We start from the raw sequence: 22,009 nt of genomic DNA, 5'->3' as shown, positions 1-22,009 counted from the left end.
AATAGAGTTTGGGTGAGCCCTTAGATTTATAGCCTGGACCCAGGTGCTGAGTGTTTCAATCGGCTGTTCGGCATGATGAATGACCCAGGGAAGTGTCAATAGAGAGGTTATATAAATCAATGCCTTGCTCTGCCCCTGAGCCAGATGAGCTCTTCCCACTGACCACTCAACTAGAAATATCAGCTTAGACTGGCTCACTTTAACAACGTTAGGGAAAGTGTCTCTGCATAGATTGTCCTGGGGTGTCATGTTTGACATACTGCATATTAGCGCAGACAGACCAAGATGACATACTGCACATTAGCGCAGACAGACCAAGATGACATACTGCATATTAGCGCAGACAGACCAAGATGACATACTGCATATTAGCGCAGACAGACCAAGATGACATACTGCATATTAGCGCAGACAGACCAAGATGACATACTGCATATTAGCGCAGACAGACCAAGATGACATACTGCATATTAGCGCAGACAGACCAAGATGACATACTGCATAAAGTTCATTCTATCAGTGGTTCAGACGTACACTAAACGAAATCATACAGATCCATCTTAGTCAGTATGAGCCCTGTGTGTAAAAGCATTGGTGCACACAATACACACACACACACAAAGACAAATGTCGGGATGTACACACCAAGAAGAGATCAAAAGAGAGCTGATGGCATTTGACAGAATAACGATGTCAACCATGTTGGAAATACGTGAAGATGTATAGTGTCTAAAGGCCAGGACTATATAAGCCAGATCCACTAGAGTTAGGCAACCATCATATCAACCACAATGACAGTACACTAAGAGATTAAACACAGTATCTGCAATGATGGTTTACTTATCGCAGGTATTGTCTGCGGAGCTCAGTCGATAAACCTTGGCATTTGCAATGCCAGGCTTGCGTTTCATTCACACGGGGGTCCAGTATGAAGTGGCATGACATCACTTCTGTAAATGGTGTTGGATGCTAAATAACTTATATATAAATGCAAGTGCTTTGTTTCCGCCGTACTGCAAGACATGGGTGTTTGGTACATGGATATGGATGCATGATGTACCTAACTATCGATACAGCAACGCCATACGAAAGTGTGGAAAGTAGGGATCACATGATGAATACTGTGGTATTGGTAGAATACATTTCTGGACGTTTCATAATCCAAACAGTGGGGTATACTGACCTCTTGTGGGGAAACCTAGGAACTGAACAATCAAAGATCTTTGTATGCTACTGTAGATATAGGATGGACAGTTTTTTGCTCCAGTCAAGTCGCCCCTCCCTCGCATACCTAACTCACCTGAGACAGCTTTTAGAGATCCATATTTTTTCTACAATAAAAAGATGACAAGAGCCACAAGACTGTTGACAACAAAAGATGTTGACCTATATCCCTGAACTGGATTCAAGTAATAATCATTTGTTTTAATAAATACTTCAAATTAAAAGAAATGTTAAAATACGTGCAAATAGATTTAGGTATGCCAGGATACACATTTCAACTTTGAAACATGAAATTTGGTTGAATCATTATGGCAAATAGTTCTGGGATGCTCTGAGTATGGTAACACTTTTTGCAGTATAGTAAATCTGATTATGTGAAAGCATTATTAGGTCTTCTGAACTTCTGAAAGTAAGAATGTGATTAGTTGAAGCACGGGAATATGCTCTTCTCTTTTACTGGAATATGCTCTTCTCTTTAACTGGAATATGCTCTTCTCTTTTACTGGAATATGCTCTTCTCTTTTACGGGAATATGCTCTTCTCTTTTGTAAGGGGGCAGTGTAGTGATCCTCCTCTATCGAGCCATATTATAATATCTAGACTTGGGTGTGTTTACACAGGCTGTCCAATACTGTTCTGATTTGTCAAAAAAATTCAATAGAGGGTAAAAAGTCAGATTTGGGTGAGTGTGACAGCTCTGTTTATTATTCTGTGTAACTCCCACTTGTTGGATTGGGAATGCTATGATCCTTCAGTAATTTGACATAGTCTAGCCTATAGACAGATTTAGCATTGTATAGGCTGACGAATGCTGGCAAAATAAAATGTAATAGATATGAAAAGGTATCAATTTAAACATATCCCTTAGAAAATCAGTGTAAGCCTTTAATGTCTAATTGAAAACATACATTTGTTAGGCTGAAATTCAATTAACGGAATTGTAGAGATTTTGTAGGTCACCAGAATTTTCCAGCAATTTCTCGGGGGTTATCGCTTCGCAGCTTCAACAGTATAGGATATCTGTAATGCCATTCGAAGAGAAAACAACCGTAATTGAGCAGTCTCTTTAATGGCGCCCTCTCTGCCTTGTTTATCGGGTTGCCACCCTTGCGCGCGTGTCGCTGTCGTCAAAACCAATTCGTATCTGGAGTGTCTGGCCACCAGTGGGCGAGTTGGGGTGTGTCTGCGACCAAAGAGCGTGCGTTTCAGCCAAGGTATATAGGCTACACACAACACGACTCAAGTAAAAAAAAAAAAAAATGCTGCAAAATCAGAAATTGACACGACTCGGATTCTGGAAGTAATCTGACACGTGTTTGTTCGCTAATTCCGAGACCGAGATAGACTGTTTGGAACCATGAAGAAATCGAGCCCGGCAAAGCAACTACCACCACCAGCTGAAGTCACCGTACCAGACAACGAGGTTACTGTGCAACAACTGAACGAGCTTTTGGCAAACAGCAGTGGGTTTTACAGTTTACCAACACAGCATTTCAACGAGGTTTTTCCCAGAATTTACGTTGGTAACGCGTAAGTACCTTTCATGTGCCTTAATTCTGAGGAGAACGTTAGTTTATTTTAAACCTTATAGTCTTTATTTCACCAAACAGGCACAGTACTGCTGAGTTCCTTGCAACGCATCTGACAGACACGTCAGTTACAATCTGGGGCTTAACATCTAATTCAATTACTGTATGGAATGTCAAGACCCATAAATAACCCGATTGCAAAAGATTATTTTAAATAAAGGAAAAACAACTACAAATCTGGTTATAGCCCACTGATCATTATTCTCAATGAAATGCCCCACAGGGTTCATTTGGATTTAACAACATAGCAAGCTAATAATGACAGGACGAAATGCTGCCTGTTTTGGTTTGTGTTGTTACCCTAAAAATGAGAGGTTCTTATTCATAATAGATCACGAGCATGTAGGAATAGGAGGCTGCATGAAGGAAATTGAGAATATTTCAAACGCATACTCCACATCTTACGTTCGTATGCGAAAGGCGATACAAAGCCCATTTTTAGTAAATTAAGCGACTTCATCAATTATTATTGGTTCCAATGCCATCCAAACTGTACATTATCTCCCGCGATTTAATTCAGCGCCTCCATTCTAGTAGAATCGGCTCCTGTATCACAAATAATTTGCATTGCCTACTATTGCTGTAGCCGGGTTTTGAATTTATATTGTGAATACAAAAATCTGATTAAATCATTGACATATGCATTTAATTAAACTTTGGATTGTGTGTGACAATCTATGGTATATTGATCAGGGATCCATGTGCAGACTAAATAAATAAATACTCACACTTTCCAGTTTTCGGTTTCCAGGTATTAAACTGGTCTCCAATATTTGACTGGGGTTTACCAGTATACCGTGTAGTACATATATTTTTTTTGCCCACGCCATTTCAGTGTTGAAATAAGTACGGAGACTGGTTATCGCTTCAGATTGGAAGGTGCTCGTTTTATTTTTTTTCAAACAATGTTGTCCAGAGACTGGTAGTGTCTACTTGTGTAGGCCTACTTTTGTTAAAACCATTGGTTTAAACTATTGTTCTAAACTATTGGTCTGGCATGAGGTTTGGGAGCAAGATAAATAAATCCAATAAGAAATGTACCTGCAATGCATTTTGTACTTCATGCAGTCGAATGTGTCTATCATATCAGTTATTTTACACATCAACTTAACCCCCAAAGTGAGATTGGTAAACGATCCAACTGGTTGTTTTAATTTTTTAACTCATGATCAATATATATTTTGCATTATATTTGATTGACCATGGTGATGTTACAAAAATTAAAATGTTTTTGATTTTATGACGTTTTTACACATTCATGTCATTTGATGGGGGGGGGGGGGGGGGGGTTATCGTACATGTAAAATTGTTTCCAGGTGTAAAAGTCTGACATTTTACTCATTTCAGATAGTAAGTCATTTACTTACAGCTTCTACTGATGGTGGAAATGTTGTGATACGCTAAAGCACAGAGTTATTGACTAAAGTGATCTACTCCACTGATGTCTGGGCTCACAAATGGCTGTACTACTCAGATTGCATAACTTTATTCATTAGGTAAGTGACATTCCCTATAGAGCCATGTGTCATCCTCTATTGGACTGTGGAATTGGACTAACAAAACAGCCCTTACTGTAAACTGTAATGCCAGTTTTTGTGAAAAGTGAGCTAGTGGGTTATAAACACTCAAAACAGGTTTCGGGGGTATTTCTTCAGTTTTACTGTATTGTACATTGTAGAATAATAGTGAAAAAGTCAGAAACTATTAAATAAAACACATGGAATCATGTAGCAGATCAAAATATATTTCATGTTGTAAGCCACCGTTTTTCTTGAGAGCTTTGGACACATTTTTGCATTCTCAACCAGCTTCATGAGGTAGTCACCTGGAATGCATTTACATTAACAGGTGTGCCTTGTTAAAAGGTTACTTGTGGAATATCTTTCCTTCCTAATGCGTCTGAGACAATCAGTTGTGTTGTGACCAGGTAGTGTTGGTTTACAGAGGACCTGCCTCACTGGCGGTTAGCCTCTAGCGCAGGGCTGGCCAACCCTGTTCCTGGAGAGCCACAGTCCTGTAGGTTTTCTCTCCAACTCTTATTCAGCACACCTGATTCTAATTAGTAGTTGGATGAAAAGCAGACTCAGGTTAGTCACAAATGAGGCTGAAGAGAAAACCTACAGGACTGTGGCTCTTCAGGAACAGGGTTGGCCAGCCCTGATCTAGCGTCATAGCTTATTTTTGCCTGGTCGGTCTATGACAGAATGCTGCAGTTAGCCATTTGGAACAAATGGTTGAAACTGACATCTTTAGCGAATGTACTGCATTATGGATACTTTGGGTCTGTCTAATGAGGTATGCTAAGCCTTGTTGGGTAGATGTCCAAGGCATTACTGGACCTGTGGTTTTCATTTCTACACGTTAGCACGTCTTCACTTTTGGTTAGATAAATGCTTCAAAAATTCACATGGAAAGCGACAAGCTGAAGACCTCATAAAATAAAACGTGTATATGATCTCCTAAACCCATGTTCCCCACAGAAATTGTATTCAGCGCTAATACCCCCCAGAAAACGTAATGTACATTTACCTATTGGCTTTTTGACAAGGGAACTATTAAAACCCGCAGAAAGGCCCCTGTGCTAATGGTCTAAATATTGTTTTCGACAGAGCACATTTTTATTGCCTTCCTTACTTGTGTCTCTGTTTCATGTTCATGCGCACACACACACGGATAGAGGTCTCATGGTATTTCCCAAGCAATAAATCCATTGTGTTTGGTTGGCTGGGTGCTATGTATGTGCCCACTCTTACCCCAATTTACAGCACACTTCCAGTTAGGTGGGTTCCAAGTAGTGCCTAATGAGGACATTGGGTCCGACAGTCCCAATGGATATGCAAAGTAGACAGCTGAAAAACCGCAAACACCTAGACTGGCCACAGTGGATGAGAAAAAGGCCTTGTCTAGCGGGTGTGTTTCCAAAAATACTGTAAATCCACAGTGATGATTTAAAACGGTGTCATGAATTAATATATAGACTTCAGCTTAGTAGAGAGCTTTCTTCCTCCTTCCTGCCCATGTGAAGGGCAACATGCAGGGAGCCTTTAGTGAGGAAGTAAAGGTGCTCAGAAACATTGCGTGGTTGGCAGGACGGCCAATTCAATGTCTTTGAAGGCAGGGGGTGAAATATATCGCCATGAAGGCCGCTGAGCCAGGTCCAAGTGGGGCACAGACTCTACATATGTCCTGTTTGAAGCTTTGCCTTGGCTGTTGACCAGTTACAGTAGAAAACCGCAGACTGCGAGGTGACATGACCATTTGATCCGCCACAGCAGGATCATCTAGCTAGCAAGTTTGTTGAACTCTGCAGGGAACTGGATGGTTCTCCAGTGTGTCCCCCCCACCCCCCAACAGTGGGTAGAAGGGGTTTGCACGCCAACATCAATGACAGAAAAGGCTCGATGCGTGAAATGCTACAGACAAGTTTTTAATGTATTGCAAAAATGTCCTCTCTGCACACCAGTCTTGCTTGTCAACTTCATTTTCTTAAAATTTTTTGACAATACTTAACATCATTCCAGAGTAATAACCTAAGTACTCCCCCTCAATTAACCGTTCTCTAAAACTGCTCATGTATCGCCCCCCAGACTCCTAATAAAAGCAATTGGCTACTCACGTTATATTTGTAATTTTACAAACTCTCCTGAGTACTTCATACAATACATTCACTGCGGCACTGAACAGTTTTTCAGCAAAAAGTATCCCTTGTACATTAGTGGGGTGGAAAACCTAGTGTAGTTGGATTTTATAACACAATCCCTCTCCAGAGATAATGACCACAAGCAGATGAACAACAATAGTACCATCAAAACAGGATTCATTTTTATATTAGATATGTTCTCTACATAACACCCTAATGCTCTAACCATTTGTCAGTGTGCTCCACCTTTTTAATATTCTTTAACTTAAAGTATTATTTCAATAGTAATTTTGTTCTTCCCATGCAGTTTTTCTTTTGAAAATGTACACAGTACACCGCAGACTTATTATGAAGGCAAGATAGGAAAACCGGAGATGTTATCGTTGCAGTCGAATCTCTAACGCCGCCTGCATGATGCTTATCTATTGTAAGCTACAATCTTACAGATTGTAGCTATCCGAGTTGTGACAGTTAGCTGGCTAGCTTCTTACCTTGGTTGTCGCTCAGACGATGGCTACCTTCTTATATCAGTGTGACAGCCACTTACTGACAGTTCAACACACATTTTTGCGCATGCACTGACACAGCCTGTTACGTTTCTCCAATCTTACTCACTAGCTTCCAACTCTAGTGCAGGACGCTGTTGCTCGGCTCTGATGCTCATTCAATAGTAAACTGCATGCAATGCTAAACTGCGCTCAGCTTGGGAAAGAAAAGTCGGATTTCATAAAAATATCACAATTTAGCAACACCGGAGTGCCGCCCTGATTACCATAAGAGGGAAAGTGATTCTCAGGCTGGCTGCCCTCTAATCATTGCCAGTAGGGTAGTTAGAGGTTGAGCAAAACAAACTTCCAGCTTATTAGCTCTGTGTTACAACAAAATGCATTTTAATAAATCTCTCTCTTGGGCCAATGGCCAGCAACATGTTGAGGAGACATCTTGTCTTCCCCTAAGTTTAAACATTAGTCACGTTCTAATTGGTAAATGTGCTGGGCTTTTATGCCTTTTTATAAAATGCATATATTACCTGAGTGCATTGAAACGGCACGGTAAATAGTCATGTCTTTTTGGATTCCCAAGTTGCACAGCGTTCTAAAGCACAGTGTAGGTCAGTCACAACCAAAGACATCCAGCCACCTGGACAGATGGCTTTTCCGTGCTGTGGCTCTTGGCAGCCGACCAATACTACGCTGACCACGTCGAACCTATTTCATACTGTAAACAAGAAGTAGCATCACATTAATTATAAATCTGTGTGTGTTATGTACTCCCAACTCGCAATACATTGTTAGATGCTCCACACCCATTCTTTGTATCCCAAAGCTTGCTCCCTGGGCGCTACAGCGATGAGGAGGTCTTAATCATTAATATGATGATGCGGAATTGGGAAGAAAGAGGGTACAACTCAACGACAAAATGAAGAGTGAAAACTAAATTAAATCACAAGATTGGTAAGAAAATGGCTCCATCCTCTCCACAGAGACTAGAGTCTTCTCACATGATCCATGTTGTACTTTAGATTGGCCAGTCCTCTTGCCACATAGTACAAGCTGATTGAGTAGTTGGCTGTCGTTCATTCAAATCAATGGACACATGCGCATACTGGAGTGACATTTCATCATCTGAGGCTAATTAAGCTTGAGGGGGCCCGATCTGTCCTTTGTGTTGGTACCATGAAATGTAGGAGGTAATGTTTGTTTAGTTTCAACCCTTTATTGGCATTGGCTCGGGTCCGTGTCATTGTATGTATGGGAGAGTGACAAACTCACGAAGACCTTGAAAAACAAAGGGCGCTTGGCGTTTGCCAACAGAATTGTTAGCTTGCAAACACTTGCGTTAAAACATTCGCTTGAAAGGTCTCGTAAGCTGACAACAAAAAATGTACTGGCAAATACCCTGTCACACACAACGACGACAACTCCTACAACCTGATGTTGATGGAAGCCTTGACTTAAGGTGTGCTAAAATGCTTTTATCGACACTCATTTGGGCTTTATTATAAAAGTGCAAGCTAGCCTCTGGCTGACTGCACACTTGGGCTCTTTGTATGGGCTTGTATTAATAATGTATTGGTTGGGACTGCAGAGAGGAGGTCTAGAAATGGAGGACCGGGCAGGTGAATTGGAAACACACATGCACAGGTTCAGGCGCGCGTGCACACAGGTTTGTATGGCTATCCTCATAGGGACCAGAAAATAGAAATAGCATGCTCCCTTGCCCTAATCTTAACCTAACCCTAATCTAAACCTAATTCTAACCGTAATAATAAATAAAGTAACATTTGGTCCTCATGAGTATAGTTAGACCTAGAAAACACACACACAGAGGCAGGTTCATACACACACCAACAGGTTTGTACACACGCAGGCAGGCAATTGTGTTCACACCTGTACACACACACAAACACACACACACACACACACACACACACACACACACACAAATGCTCATATAGCATGGGCTGTATATATACAGCTTCGGAAAAAATTAAGAGACCACTGCAAATTGAACGCTTCTGTTCCTCGCTCTAAAGAAAAAGGTGCATTGGTCTCCTAATTTTTTCCGGAGCTGTATGTTCAATCAGGTCCTTACAGACACACACACTGTGGAACACATGCTGAAACGCGCTCAAGGTGACACACACACACGCAGAAATGCACCTGCTCCCTTCACACATTCAGTGTCATTACAGGAGAAATATGACTGTAATCTGCCATGGCCCTGCCAGAATAGACAGAAAAGAAAGGTGAGGGAAAAGGATAGTCACAGCAGGGAGAGAGGAGATGTAGATGTAGACAGTGGGGGAAGAAGTGTGTGTGTGTGTGTGTGTGTGTGTTATGGGTGTCTGTGTGTGAGTTATGGGTGTCTGTGGGCAGATTCTGAGTGGCTGAGCCCCATGTATAGAAGCCACGGCTCTGCCTCGGAAGAGCCTTGGCCTGCATGCAGACGGGCCAGACAGATGGGCCGCCTCGTCCCTCCAGCCATAAAGACGGCGGCAGACTGGAACTTTATTAGTCAGCCCAGCAGCGGTAGTCATCGTGGGCGTGTTGACCTCTTGTCCCATGGGACCCATTCAGCCTCTGCAAGCCCCTGCCAGGATCTTAATGATAAGTTCATCCAACCGCAGAGTTATCTAGGAGATGGTACCATATAGCACAGTGTAAAAGGAGAAATTGGTGAGTCACACCCTCTAGCGTCTACCAGAGGAATATTAGAAACATATTTACAACTCTAGATAATTCAAGGTAGGTAAGTAGGCAGAGATGTGTAGTGTATTTGTCTAAGACGCAAGCGGCTACACAGCAAATCAGAAGGAAGATGAGCAGGCGCGGCTTCGAGAGGCCTTAAATGCCAAAGCATTTGTTGTAATACTTTGGCAGTGCAAATAATTCTTGTCATGCCAAATAACGCTCTTTTGAATGGAATTGTTAGGACCGTGGCTTGAATAACAGGTGTATAATTTTGTTTATAATGGGGAAAAACTCCGCTAAAAGAACTGGTGAACATGGTGTTGTTATATATCACACAGAGTGTAGTTCAGTTTTACTGCCATGGTAAGGTAGGTCTGTCCTTTGCTTATTAGTGTATATTCCATGGTGACCAACCTAAAACGCTGATAACTGCTGGGTATTGAAGTGTTCCAGAAGCACTGTTCTCAGGTGTGGCCCGTCATTTATCAACGACTGATGTCTTACATCTACCTCAGAGAAATAACACTCTGTGGTCCGCCTCTCTAGGTTCGTGGGCCAGAATTTAATGCGTTTACAGAAACTGGGCGTGACCCACATCCTGAACGCGGCGGAGGGCAACTCGTTCATGCACGTCAACACCAACGCAGAGTTCTACGCCGGCTCGGGAATCGCCTACCACGGCATCCAGGCCAACGACAAACCACAGTTCAATATCAGCAACTACTTTGAGGAGGCGGCAGACTTCATCGACAAGGCTCTGGCCCACAACAATGGCAAAGGTCAGTCAGAGCACTCTGGGTTCCCTCTTACGGGTGTAGATCTGCTTTGAGGTTCTGTACAGATTGGGGGAGAAAATGTAACCTGTTATGTGTCTTTTTATCACTCCCTGCACCTATTTATAACGAAACACTAAGGACCACGATGCTTCTACTGCGTCCTAGCTGCTCTCCCACAGTGCAGTGTCTTAAGTTGATCAGTTCCCTCTGCATGTTTTTTTTCTTCAAACAGTGGGCTATCCATCCATTCACCCTGATCTCAGTTCCAACCCTCTGATGTCCTCAGATCAACCCGTCTTTCTCAGTATTTCATCATTTTGACGTTCCCTCTTGCAGTGCATCCCTCCGCGCCTTCCTGTGGTAACTGCTCCAAAAACAAATACCTTTCCCAAGAGCACACGTGAGATTTCCTCTTGACTGGCCGTGGGCCTTCAGGACCTCTGGTCCAACAGCGTCCTGGTTTCCTGATATTTGGTACTTTCCAGGACCTGATCATTCCATGTGCACTGAGTTCTAGGCCCAGTTCTATAACCTGAGGGGCTTCGGTATGTTGTGTGGTGGAAATCATTTTGGGGAGGACAATGGTTATTTTAAGCTACTCTTCCTGCCAGAGTGGTGTGTGGAGTGGCGTTAGGTTTCGGTTTTGTTGACAGTCTAACCTCTTGTTAGACAGCCTATAGTAACATACGTAATCACAGAAGTTTGTGTTTTTAAACAACACTATGAACACCCGGTCCGGTGCGCAAGGGCCACACCTGGAGTGACGAATGGGGCTCTGGACCTATCGGATTCACTCCGCTCTGCTCACAAACTCTTTCGCTGGTATTTACTGTGTCAAGCTATTATGGTGCAGGGTAATGAATGAAAGGAATATGTTGTTTATCCTGTTGTTTCCTCTTACCACAACAGATTGACTAACCGTCTAGAGGCCTCTCAGGTATGAGAAAAGTAGTCTATGACCAAGTATTACTTTCAAAGGTACTGTCCGTCATCAGTCCCACGGCTGTACAAAGTGGTAATGTAAGTGGTGCTCTTGTAGCCTTGTTATGGAACTGTTGATCCAGACCTGTTGTGACACGGCACCTTTGTCTATAGAGCCTAAGCAGATCACTGCATTCTAATGGTTTCATGTGATAAATTTAACAAACATGACAGAGGGGGAAAAAAAAAACGTGTGCATACCTCAGTTGAACGCTCAAAGCCAGTTTGCCCACCCCCGAGTTAGGGTGCTATATAACAAGCAAGCAAGTTTTTTATAGCACAGTTCATACATAGGAGCAATTTAGTGTGCTTTACAATGGAAAGATACATGAAAATGCAATAGAATAATACAATAGCAGGATAACGTCCCAAAAACTGTGCAATGTAATGTTATTTTGTGGGTGAGTTAACAGCACATTTTGGTTTGCTGGGTCTGTAGATGGAAAGTTCCAGAACATCTGTTCATCTCTGAGCACAGCTTGCTGTTTCCTAGGGGATTGTGGGGTGTTGACACATCATGGGGGTGTATTTAATCGTAGCCCTGAACGCAGTGTCTTATGGCTCCGGTCTAATGTCATCTCTGACAAAGTGGCGGAATTATAAAGCATGTTAATTCTCAGCCAATCTGGCAGCAGCCCCCTACACCCCCGGTCAATCCAAGAGGAGGATGAAGGAATGAGGGCGACAGTTTCAAAGGAAACACAACATTGCTGAAACGCCGTCCCCCCCCCCGCATGGTGTCCCGTCCGGGTTGGACTTGGAAACTTCCCCACACTCAGTTCTTCCAGACATCCTGCTTGGATGAGTACATTTCCTGCCAGTGTCTGCACCTCATTCTGGAATTAGTCCAACCAGTCTTTGAAGAAAAGTTTTGACTCTTTAGGTTGTGTGACCCTGCCGTGTGTGTGTTGGCTAAATGAGCACTTGCCTGCATGCGTGCGTGTGTGTATATATTGGCTGACTGACTGAATGTAAGGAGCGGCTGTACTCAGCCTTGCATTGACCGACAGGATGATTGGACGTAGGTCACTGGAAGGGCAAGAACCCCGTCCTGAGAGCCCAGGAGCAGCGTCAGGTTTCAAACGAGATGCGGAGTCGGCAGTTTTGATCTGAGCACAAGCTGATCTGCTTCTCGGTGGAGTTGGCCCGGTGAATTCCCCCCGGGGGGGGTCGATATTGAATGTGTAAGTTGAGGGGAGTGTTGAGGTTAGCATGGTTGAGGCTGGGGCAGTAGGTTTGTGCCGTGAAGATGGTTGACACTGACCGGTCTGTCACAGAGGCCCCATTTGCATCTCCCAGGCTGAGATGCTTGGCGGGTTTATCCGGAGCGTCTGTTCCCCTGGCCTTCCCTCTCTCCTCTACCTCCCACTCCTCTCCAGAATCCTAATATCCAGTCATGGTGTGTTTTCATTCCTTTAACACCACCTGTAAGACAGGAGTGGAGGAGGCCAGTCGGGACATCAGAGTCTGTGTCTGTGTCCTACAGGGAAGGTGTATGTCCACTGCAGGGAGGGCTACAGCCGCTCGCCCACCATCGTCATCGCCTACCTCATGATGCGCCACAAGCTGGATGCCCGGGTGGCGGTCGCCACAGTCCGGATGAAGAGGGAGATCGGCCCCAACGATGGCTTTCTGCGCCAGCTGTGCCAGCTCAACGAGAAGCTGGCGAAAGAGGGCAAGTTGAAAGGGGTGATGCCAGTCATGGCAGCCAAGTTGAAGGCCAAGTAGGGGGAGAGAGAGAGGAGGCCCAAACCTTCTAGGGGTCTCCTGAGAGCCAACCCGAATCGGTCCACCCTGATCAGCACACGTCACCAACTCACACTCTACAACGTGACACACAGTTCACACATGGTGGAGATCACAAAAACACACACACACACACACACACGTAAATACACAACATGTAACATGCACGCATACATACGTGCTCACCGTCACAATCTATTGGTCAGTCTTCTCACCTCTCACACACGCTCCGGCGTGATGGACATCCTGCTCCACCTCAGTCCACCTGCTGCTGTAACGGGGCGTTGGGTTAGACCGGGGCAGGGATGGTGCCCTCTAACAGCCCCCTGTGTTCTACAGGGTGTCAGGTTAGACCAGAAGGGATGGTACCCTCTGTCACCCATCATCTCCCTCCGTTTCAGAAACAAACATCTCAGCGCCCCCAGAGTTCCTACCTGACCAGTGAAGCATTCCTTTTCGACCCACATTGGTTCAGGACACTGGACAGCTCTCCCCTGTTCCGCTTTAGGACGACTGATTTCAGATCTATTGGAGGAATAATAGATTAGCACAGTCATTCCATAGTATCCCACTGCCGGGACTGTCGGACACCAAATGTCAGTCCAAAGGTTTTTCAAACGGGTTCATTCTGGTTTAGATTGGCACATAATCAGGAACAGCGAAGCACCGTGACATCACACCAGGAAGTGACATTCTAGTATTTACTGGACTGTGGGGCTACTCTGATATCAACAAAACATTCCACAGAGAGCGGAAAGGTGGTTCCCCCGCAATGTCGTACAATATTCCACCACACGCACGGACACGCACGCACGCACACAAACTTAACAATCAAAACTTGTCAAGCCAACTATGTCACTTTTATTGCCACAACTCTCACGCCAGTTTAGCTGCCGACTGCATTTACAGGGATGGAACGACTTTACAAAGGAAGACTGTTTCCATGCCGGATGACTACCCACTGCCAGTTCCATAGTGCACAACCGTCATTGTCCCCATGGCATAGACAACGTTCCACTGTCAGTCCATTTCATTTGCAGCAATTCCAATAGGCCCTTAAATGTCCACTGCCTCGTTACAATGTGTGTGCCACTTTTGATCTAACATATTATACGAAAGAAGTGAAAAGCCAAGGCCTTTCTAGTTGTCTCTATTAGTACATTGCCATATATGTCTCAATGCCCTACCATTCCATTTAAGTATATTTGACAAGGCCCTGAAATGTCAGTCCGCTGTTATGTAATACACACTTAGTTACACACCAGCTGAAATCCCAGTTGAGATCTACACATTTGAACGGACACCACAGTTAAAGATCCACGGACAGGTTCACTGAACATCTTAGCCCTAGGTCGATTTCTTCCTCAGATGGTACTGTTGCGTCCACTTTGTGTTTGGCTTTTTGGTTGGACTTGATGTTAAATCGAGACGGACCGACAGACCCTGGCTCCCGCGCCCACATGGCTGGGCACTGTGTCCTAATGACCAGCATCATGCCGCTCTGGACACCATGCACTGAAAGAGGGGTCTGGCACAGGCACACTGGTAGTCCCCCCCGGTTCCTCCCGTGTGTCAAACCAGATAGTGCTCAGTCGGTCATCACCGAGGCCCCAGGGCTCATTGGTGCAGCCATGGATAGAATGAACAAGTGAGGAGAAAACAAGTCAAGCAAAACTATGTAATCCTTTTCAGTGCGTCTATACCCACACTAATATTGTACATGTATATACATATTTAAGCGGTGACATATATGAATGTAGAGCAATGTGTCTATAATGTGTAGGTATATCGTTAGTATATGCAAGTCCTTATATGGTATATCATTCCTGTAGCTAGAATCACTTTTCTTTTTTTTTTCTTCTTTTTTTACTCACAGTTCATCACATTAGTCCATCTAACTCTTCTTTACACTGCTCACATCACACCTTGCATCTTACGAACTGCACAAATGTGTTCTGCCCTCCTAAATAGAATGCAGACATGCACATAATCAATGGGCTGGAGACCAGAATTGATAAAACCCAACAAACTAACTAGCTACTGAGATCCTCTGTGCCGTGAACACATATTTCACACCAAGATGGTGTGATCCAAACAACCTTCAGTAGCTGTTTAGACCGTTAACTAAAGGCTTATTTGACTCTTGTTCTAATAGGCTTGTTTCTCACGTGTCCATGGGCTTTTCACTACTAACTTGCAAGAAGCAACAAAGACACTGTTTTAATTAGGTTCAAATTAGATCCTTAAAAAAATATTCAAACCTTATTCAATGAAATGTTTATGGTTATTTAACCTGTCTGATTTTATTTACTAGAAAACGGTCTGAGATGAGGGTTCTTGTTTGCAGCTTTAACTGCCTGCCGCTGTTTACAAATTGTCCTTTGTTATATCTTGGTTTACCACCAATAGGTTGATTGGGCATGGAACTCATCGAGCCAGCTCCATAGATCTGCATGGAACAACTGTTTGGTAGTGTTGAGGGAAAGGAAAACAGTGCCCCCTGCTGTTTCAAATTATTTTAGTAGTTGTATAATTTATTTTAATACATGCACATGTACAGCAGCTTCAGATCAGGTTGCCTATTGGTAAGTCAGTGTTCTGAGGAAATGAATGAAATACATGCCATTAAGCATAAACTTTATTTGCCAATTATGGTCTTGAACTCTGCTGTGACTTATTGTAAAACATTGTCTATTCTGAAAGTGTGCCATGATGTCATTTATAAACTGTATATTCACTCTTGAATATAATATACTATTGAATTATCAATGTATTGATGTCAGAACTTCATCTCTGTGCTTATGGTTTTGATATGTGATGTATCGTCAAGAATGTAAAATGTGAAATTACTGTATGTGGCTATATGAGGGATATGAATGTTACAGTAACTGAACACCGGCTTTTGTGAGTCACTGCGTTTTACCATCACAAACCTTAATTAATCCTCCCTATAGTAATGTAATATCCTTGTGTTACTGTATGTGGTTTGTAAAAAAAAAAAAAAAAAAAAAAAAAAAAGGAATGTTTTGTTTGTGCTTTTGAATGATCCCAATTTGTTTTTTTCCCCCCTCCATATTTTTATTATTTTGCTGTACTAATAAATGCTGCTCTTTTTAATATGCTTCTAAACAATGAAAACCATTCCCACCACCTTCCCTACGCCTCCATTCACCTTTACCCAGTGTCCTCCATGAATCTATCCAATTCACCTTTCGTTTCAGATATCACTGACCTTCAACATAAAGGTCAACTGTTTTCCTACTTCACGGTGGTGACACCCCCACCCCACAATCCTTTCCTTATAGGCATTATGGAGTAGCAGAAGATTTAGCACAAATGACTCCATAACCCAGCCACCCACCCACGTTCTAACAATGTTGCATTTGTGTCCTACTGTTTCACTGAGGATCACCACAATTGGTGTTTGGTTTTCTAGGTTTTGTGTTGTGTTTTCATGCTAGCTTTAGCGGTCACTGCCTGGAGGAAGAGGAAACGTACAGCATGACAGGAAATGCATCACAACAGTAATGACACAGAATCCCACCCTGAAGCCTTACACTGAACATGGGTTCTATCTAGACATTTTTTATTTGTGTACTTCACACAGTATGAAAGGACAGCTCTCATGCAGACGGACATGGCACTGTTTGTCGAAGTGCACTTGATTTTAAATTGCAATGTTATTTTTCTTACCTTTATGAGTCATTTCTATCTTACGTTAAACAATAAATGGATAAGAACTTTGGTGGCTGGCATTTTTTTTTCAGATTGTGTGTTTGCAATATGATACTATGCTTGACATAACAGCTAAGTATCACGAAGAGAAGACCATGACCATCTACTGTCAAACTTGAACAGAGGTTGGATTAATCCAGGCAATAATAAAGTACATTTGACGGCCAAGTGAAAAATGCTGATCAAACCGAACAACAGCCATTTTGAAAGGCCATGTGAACAGGGCCGGCTTCAGCCATAAGCAACATAAATGGTCAACTTAGGGCCCCAGACTGCTAGGGGGCCTCTGACTGCTACGGAGCTCCTGACCGACAGGGGAGAGGGGGGCCCCAAATTAAATTTAGCTAAGGGCCCCCAAAAGGCTAGAGCTGGCACTGCTTGTGAATTCGCTGAAAGTGCACACTATGGGCTCAAATTAATGCCAGATGGCTTCTGGGTACATAAAGCGATGTGCACACCTGTAAATCACAATCCACACAATGGATTTGCATTTCGTAGTTGTAATTAAAGATATGTGAATGCGTGATTGAAGAATTGCAAGTACACATTTTTCTTTTGCAAGTAAATAATATTTACACATACACAGCTGTAAGAATTACACACACAACTCCTTATTTACACAGACAAATCACCAAATACCAGGGCAACTCGCGATCTACAGATACAACCCCTTTCACTTGAGCTCTCGTTCATTTCTGACAGGGGGGAGTCAAAGAAATGAACTACCATAAAGGTGTGCAAAAGCGTTAGATTTGCAAAGCTGTATTTCCTGAGTTGTCAATATGTAATGACTGATCTGTACTTATAAAATATATTTGAGCAGAACACTGTCTACTTGCACAAGTCGCTGACGGATACAAAGCTCTTTTTATGGTTTGCAAATGTACTGCCAAATGTCAGCTGATGACTACAAATGACCAATGAGAATTTAGGGGAGGGGTAGAAGTTTTGCTTTAGTTACAAGAATGCCATGCAGCCAGCGTGCTAGACCTGGTGGCTTCCACATCTCATAGATTCAGGTAAGAGCCTTAGGTAAAGTTGGTTTATAAGGTGGACATCATTATCATTGTGCAATATGTATGTTAGCTATCTAGATATTTGTTGTATGTAAACCAAAATAACATGATACCATAGCTAGCTACAGTCCTAATGTAGTTACTTGTGTGTGTTGAATTAGCAGTGCTTGCTAAATAACAGTACAGTAACCTCGCGTTTGTTACGTTAGTCTCATATCTAATTGTTAGTAATAACAAATGCTACCAGTAACATTAGTTAGTTAATCTTGCTACCAATAAATATTTTATTTGTTCATTAAATTCAGTCCATAGTTGCTTCAGATTCTGATATAGCTTATATTGACTAATGTACCATGATTCTTGATTAGACAATTGATTGAATACTGACTAGTTGACAGATTACTCTGTTTATTTACACCACTATGAGATGTACCAGGATAAGAGGCGTGAAGAACTGGTGCCCACTAACACTTGGTCAACCTGTAGCTGGTCTACAGGCATTGTTGGAGGTGCGACAGCCTAACCACCAGCCCTTCTGTATAAGGTATGAAGGTATGGCCCGGGGGCATGAAGGTGACCAGTAGGCTTGATACTGTCCACCCTTGCTGTCTTGCCAGGTGGGCTCTCGTCGCCACTGGGATGACCTCCCTCCAATGCCTTTCGGGGGAAGAGTCACTGGCTTGTTGTTGACTCTCTGTTGCGCACTTGTGCAATTGGGCTGTACGCAGCTAGCAATACTCGGGCCTCATTCAGGGGGGTTGCAGTTGGTGGGTGTCCCTTTGGTTGATGCCTGGCAATGTGGGTGGATTGATTTCCTGCCTGTTGGGCCCTGTCCGGGGCCTCCCCCGGGTAGGGCCACAGTGTCACCGGACCCTCCCCGTCTCAGTTCCAAGGTGTTACGCTGCTATATTATTGTGCTGGGGGATATGAGGAATGCACTACTAACTTTTCTCAGTCTCCTCCAGTTATACATTTTAGGAGGAGATGAGGTCCTGGTCCACACCTGCGGATTACCTGGTTTGGGGGGCCCGTTGCTGTCCCTATCCTTGTCCACCTGGTCATACTTCTGACCTAGTCTAAAATCAAATAGACTCTGGATTTAGCCCAGATACATTTATTTATTATTCCAATTGGACTCTTAATATCTCACCCGGCACAGCCAGAAGAGGACTGGTCACCCCTCTGAGCCTGGGACCTCTCTAGGTTTCTTCCTAAAATTTGACCTTCCTAGGGAGTTTTTCCTAGCCACTGAAATTCAACACTACTGTTGTTTGCTCCTTGGGGTTTAAGGCCGGGTGTCTCTGTAAAGCACTTTGTGACAACTGCTGTTGTAAAAAGGGCTTTATAAATACATTTGATTGATTGATTGATGAAGGCTGACCGTGTAAGCTTAGTTTACACAGTATGTATGTACAGCTTTTATTATAGATGTGGCCTTTTGGGGGAGATCAGGATGTTAGGCCAGACTCCAACTCATCTTACTACAGGTGTATTTGTAAGGCAGAAGTAAGAGTGCATTGTCTTGGATCCTCTCGGATATATGATTAGGTGAATATTACTGAGAATGACAAGCGTGGCGATCTGATAAAGTTATGTCTATGGAAGTTCTGTGCATCCCATTGCTGACTTGCCTCTGAAGCTAAGCAAGGTCGGGCCTAGTCGGTCCTGGGGTGGGAGACTACAAGTTGCTTGTCTTGCACAAGCTGTTGTGATTTGGATCGGATGTTAAATTGGTGTCCTGACTTTGTGTGGTCACTTTAGGCCCCATGGCACAGATTGTAAGACAAGGGGTGTTTACCTGTGATTGAATATAGTGGTTACGTATAGTGATTAAATAAGAGAACCCATACAAATCAAGGGAGAAAATACATTCCGTAGTTATCGGAATAATGCAGCAGAGTTGTCCTATTAAATTAATGTTCCAAAATGTTCTCATTGTAAAGATGCTTGCTAGCAGTTATATACATTGAAGGGTGTCTACCTATCACAGATCACATCTTCTCAAGGACCCCCATGCCAATTGGTCAGTGTAAACATTCTTGAGGTTGGCAGAGTGTGACCTACAGAGAGAATCTGCTGTCCTCGTATCTAGGCACATTTAACTTCCAATGAAACATACAGTCATAATTCCACACCTGCGTGATGGCAAAATGTAATCTCATAACAGCATGGCTACATCACTTTCTTCCTATTGGCTCATGTTTTCTTGTAACTTTCCCCCAAGTAGTTACTGAACTGTGGGGCTACTAAATGCTATTGGGTTGAAGCGCTAAATTATATTGGGTTCTCAGGCAACTTACCTGGTAAAATAAAGGTCTACATGAAATAAACATCTCACCTACTATTAAAAGCGTCTTTAATACATGTCTTAATTGCTCTGTTTCTCTCTACTGTTTCTGTCCACCCCATCAGTCACCATGACTTTCTTATCTCTTGTGTTTTCAGAGCTCTGATGTTGCAGACTACCCGAGGACAGACAAGGCCCATTCCAACGGTACTGGGACTGAAAGATGTCAACAAAACAATATATCCATTCACATCCATCACCAGTAATTGGGGGGAAACTGGAGAGTATGCTGGCTTTTAGAGTCATTTGCTGGTTTGAATTCCCCAGGTGACATGGTAAAATTACTGCCTTTAGCAAGGCACCTAACCCTAAATAAATTACTCAAATGTAAAGATTTGTGCAGACTGACAGTGGGTGGGACAATGAATACAAAAATTAAAAACGGCCTTGCTGCTTAAAGAAAGTGTAATAACCAGACAAACTGCACAGTATCAGTTTGTTTTCTGGTTACTCATGAGGCCCATATTTGATATTTTGCCACAACATGGTTTTAAACCCATTCTATCAGTGCCATAGTATCTGTAGTGACCAGTCAAGACTCCTGTTTGACATCCTGTGGAAGATTTAGTCCTATTTACTGTTTTTATTTTTTGGTGATTCATATTTTACTAATGCAGAGGGAGTTCAGGGCACAAGAGTTTATCCAGGCAGTGCTCGTAAAAGCAAGGTTGCCTAGCAACATGGTATAGAGAAGTGCTGAATTAGACTGGTCAGATAGACCCTGAGCCAAGAACACTGACCATGGGTGTGTCCGGAGAAGAGGGAACTTGGGAGGTTTTTTTCATGTTTCATAAAAAAAAGATTCCTAAACTGTATTTCGTTTTCATATGCTTATGCCATGCACTGATGTCATACGTTGCTGAACACTGTAACAACTGTTATATCACCTGAAAGCTTGTAATAAATTCTTCATTATTTTATTTTGATTCATAAATGTATCTATAGTCTAATATGCTTCATTATGTTTCTGGGAGAACTAACCGATGAACCTAGAGTAGTGGACAGTTTTGACTGCCTCAATCCCATCCAAAAGACAACACAATTTTCAGGACACTCAGAGCAATGTCTGATCTCCCAAACAGGGACCCTGTTTAGCTTGAGAGGCAAGCCAGCAATGGGATACAGGGAACTTCTTCAGACAGAACTTCAGTATGCCATGGTTATCATTCTCATTAGTATTCAGGTACTCCCTATCTGCTCTGCTTGACATTATTGCCTGTTGCACCTCCACAGAAGCTGTCGACCAGCTACAGGTTGATCAACTACCGGTGGGTGTCCATCAGCTTTTTGCTTGATTCGCTCATTGCTAGCCACTTGGTGGCATATGCACTATTTGTTGTGCATTAATGCTGGGAGTTCTAATTTACTAGCTCCTGTAGCTAGCTAGTTAGTACTGCTAGCTGCATAATAGTAGTTGTAGTAGTATGCAGTGTTGTGGTCAAGACCACCTAAACTGAGACCAAGTAATGACCAAGACCAGAGTGTATCATGACCGAAACAAGACCAAGGCAGGGTGAGACTAGGTCAAGACCAGTGTCCCACAGGGGCAAGAGCTCATGTGGACATTCCTGCAGTCAGCATGCCAATTGCACCCTCCCTCAAAACTTGCGACATCTGTGGCATTGTGCTGTGTGATGGAACTGCACATTTTAGAGTGGCCTTTTATTGTGGCCAGCCTAAGGCACACCTGTGCAATAATCATGCTGTCTAATCAGCATCTTGATATGCCACACCTATGAGGTGGATGGATTATCTCGGCAC

At 43.1% G+C, this 22,009-nt stretch overlaps 1 protein-coding gene and 1 long non-coding RNA gene across 2 annotated transcripts; both read left to right on the top strand.

The window, feature by feature from the left end:
* The first annotated feature begins 2,182 nt into the window (after window positions 1–2,182).
* Window positions 2,183–16,895, top strand: dusp3a (dual specificity phosphatase 3a). Its single transcript, XM_010866498.4, has 3 exons — window positions 2,183–2,754; window positions 10,194–10,426; window positions 12,891–16,895. Exons 1-3 carry the CDS (start codon window positions 2,582–2,584, stop codon window positions 13,130–13,132), a joined length of 648 nt encoding a protein of 215 aa, XP_010864800.2. The 5' UTR covers window positions 2,183–2,581; the 3' UTR covers window positions 13,133–16,895.
* Window positions 16,896–17,819: 924 nt separating this feature from the next.
* On the top strand, window positions 17,820–21,131 carry LOC105007523. The gene is made up of 3 exons (XR_827554.4): window positions 17,820–17,904; window positions 18,329–18,445; window positions 20,347–21,131. It is a non-coding gene; the product is annotated as an uncharacterized LOC105007523 (long non-coding RNA).
* The last annotated feature ends 878 nt before the right edge of the window (window positions 21,132–22,009 follow it).

The sequence above is a fragment of the Esox lucius genome, chromosome 5, assembly GCF_011004845.1.
Source record: "Esox lucius isolate fEsoLuc1 chromosome 5, fEsoLuc1.pri, whole genome shotgun sequence".
In the NCBI taxonomy this organism is placed as follows: domain Eukaryota; kingdom Metazoa; phylum Chordata; class Actinopteri; order Esociformes; family Esocidae; genus Esox; species Esox lucius.
The sequence above is the reverse complement of the archived record's forward strand: the minus strand, read 5'-3'. Positions and strand labels throughout refer to the sequence as shown.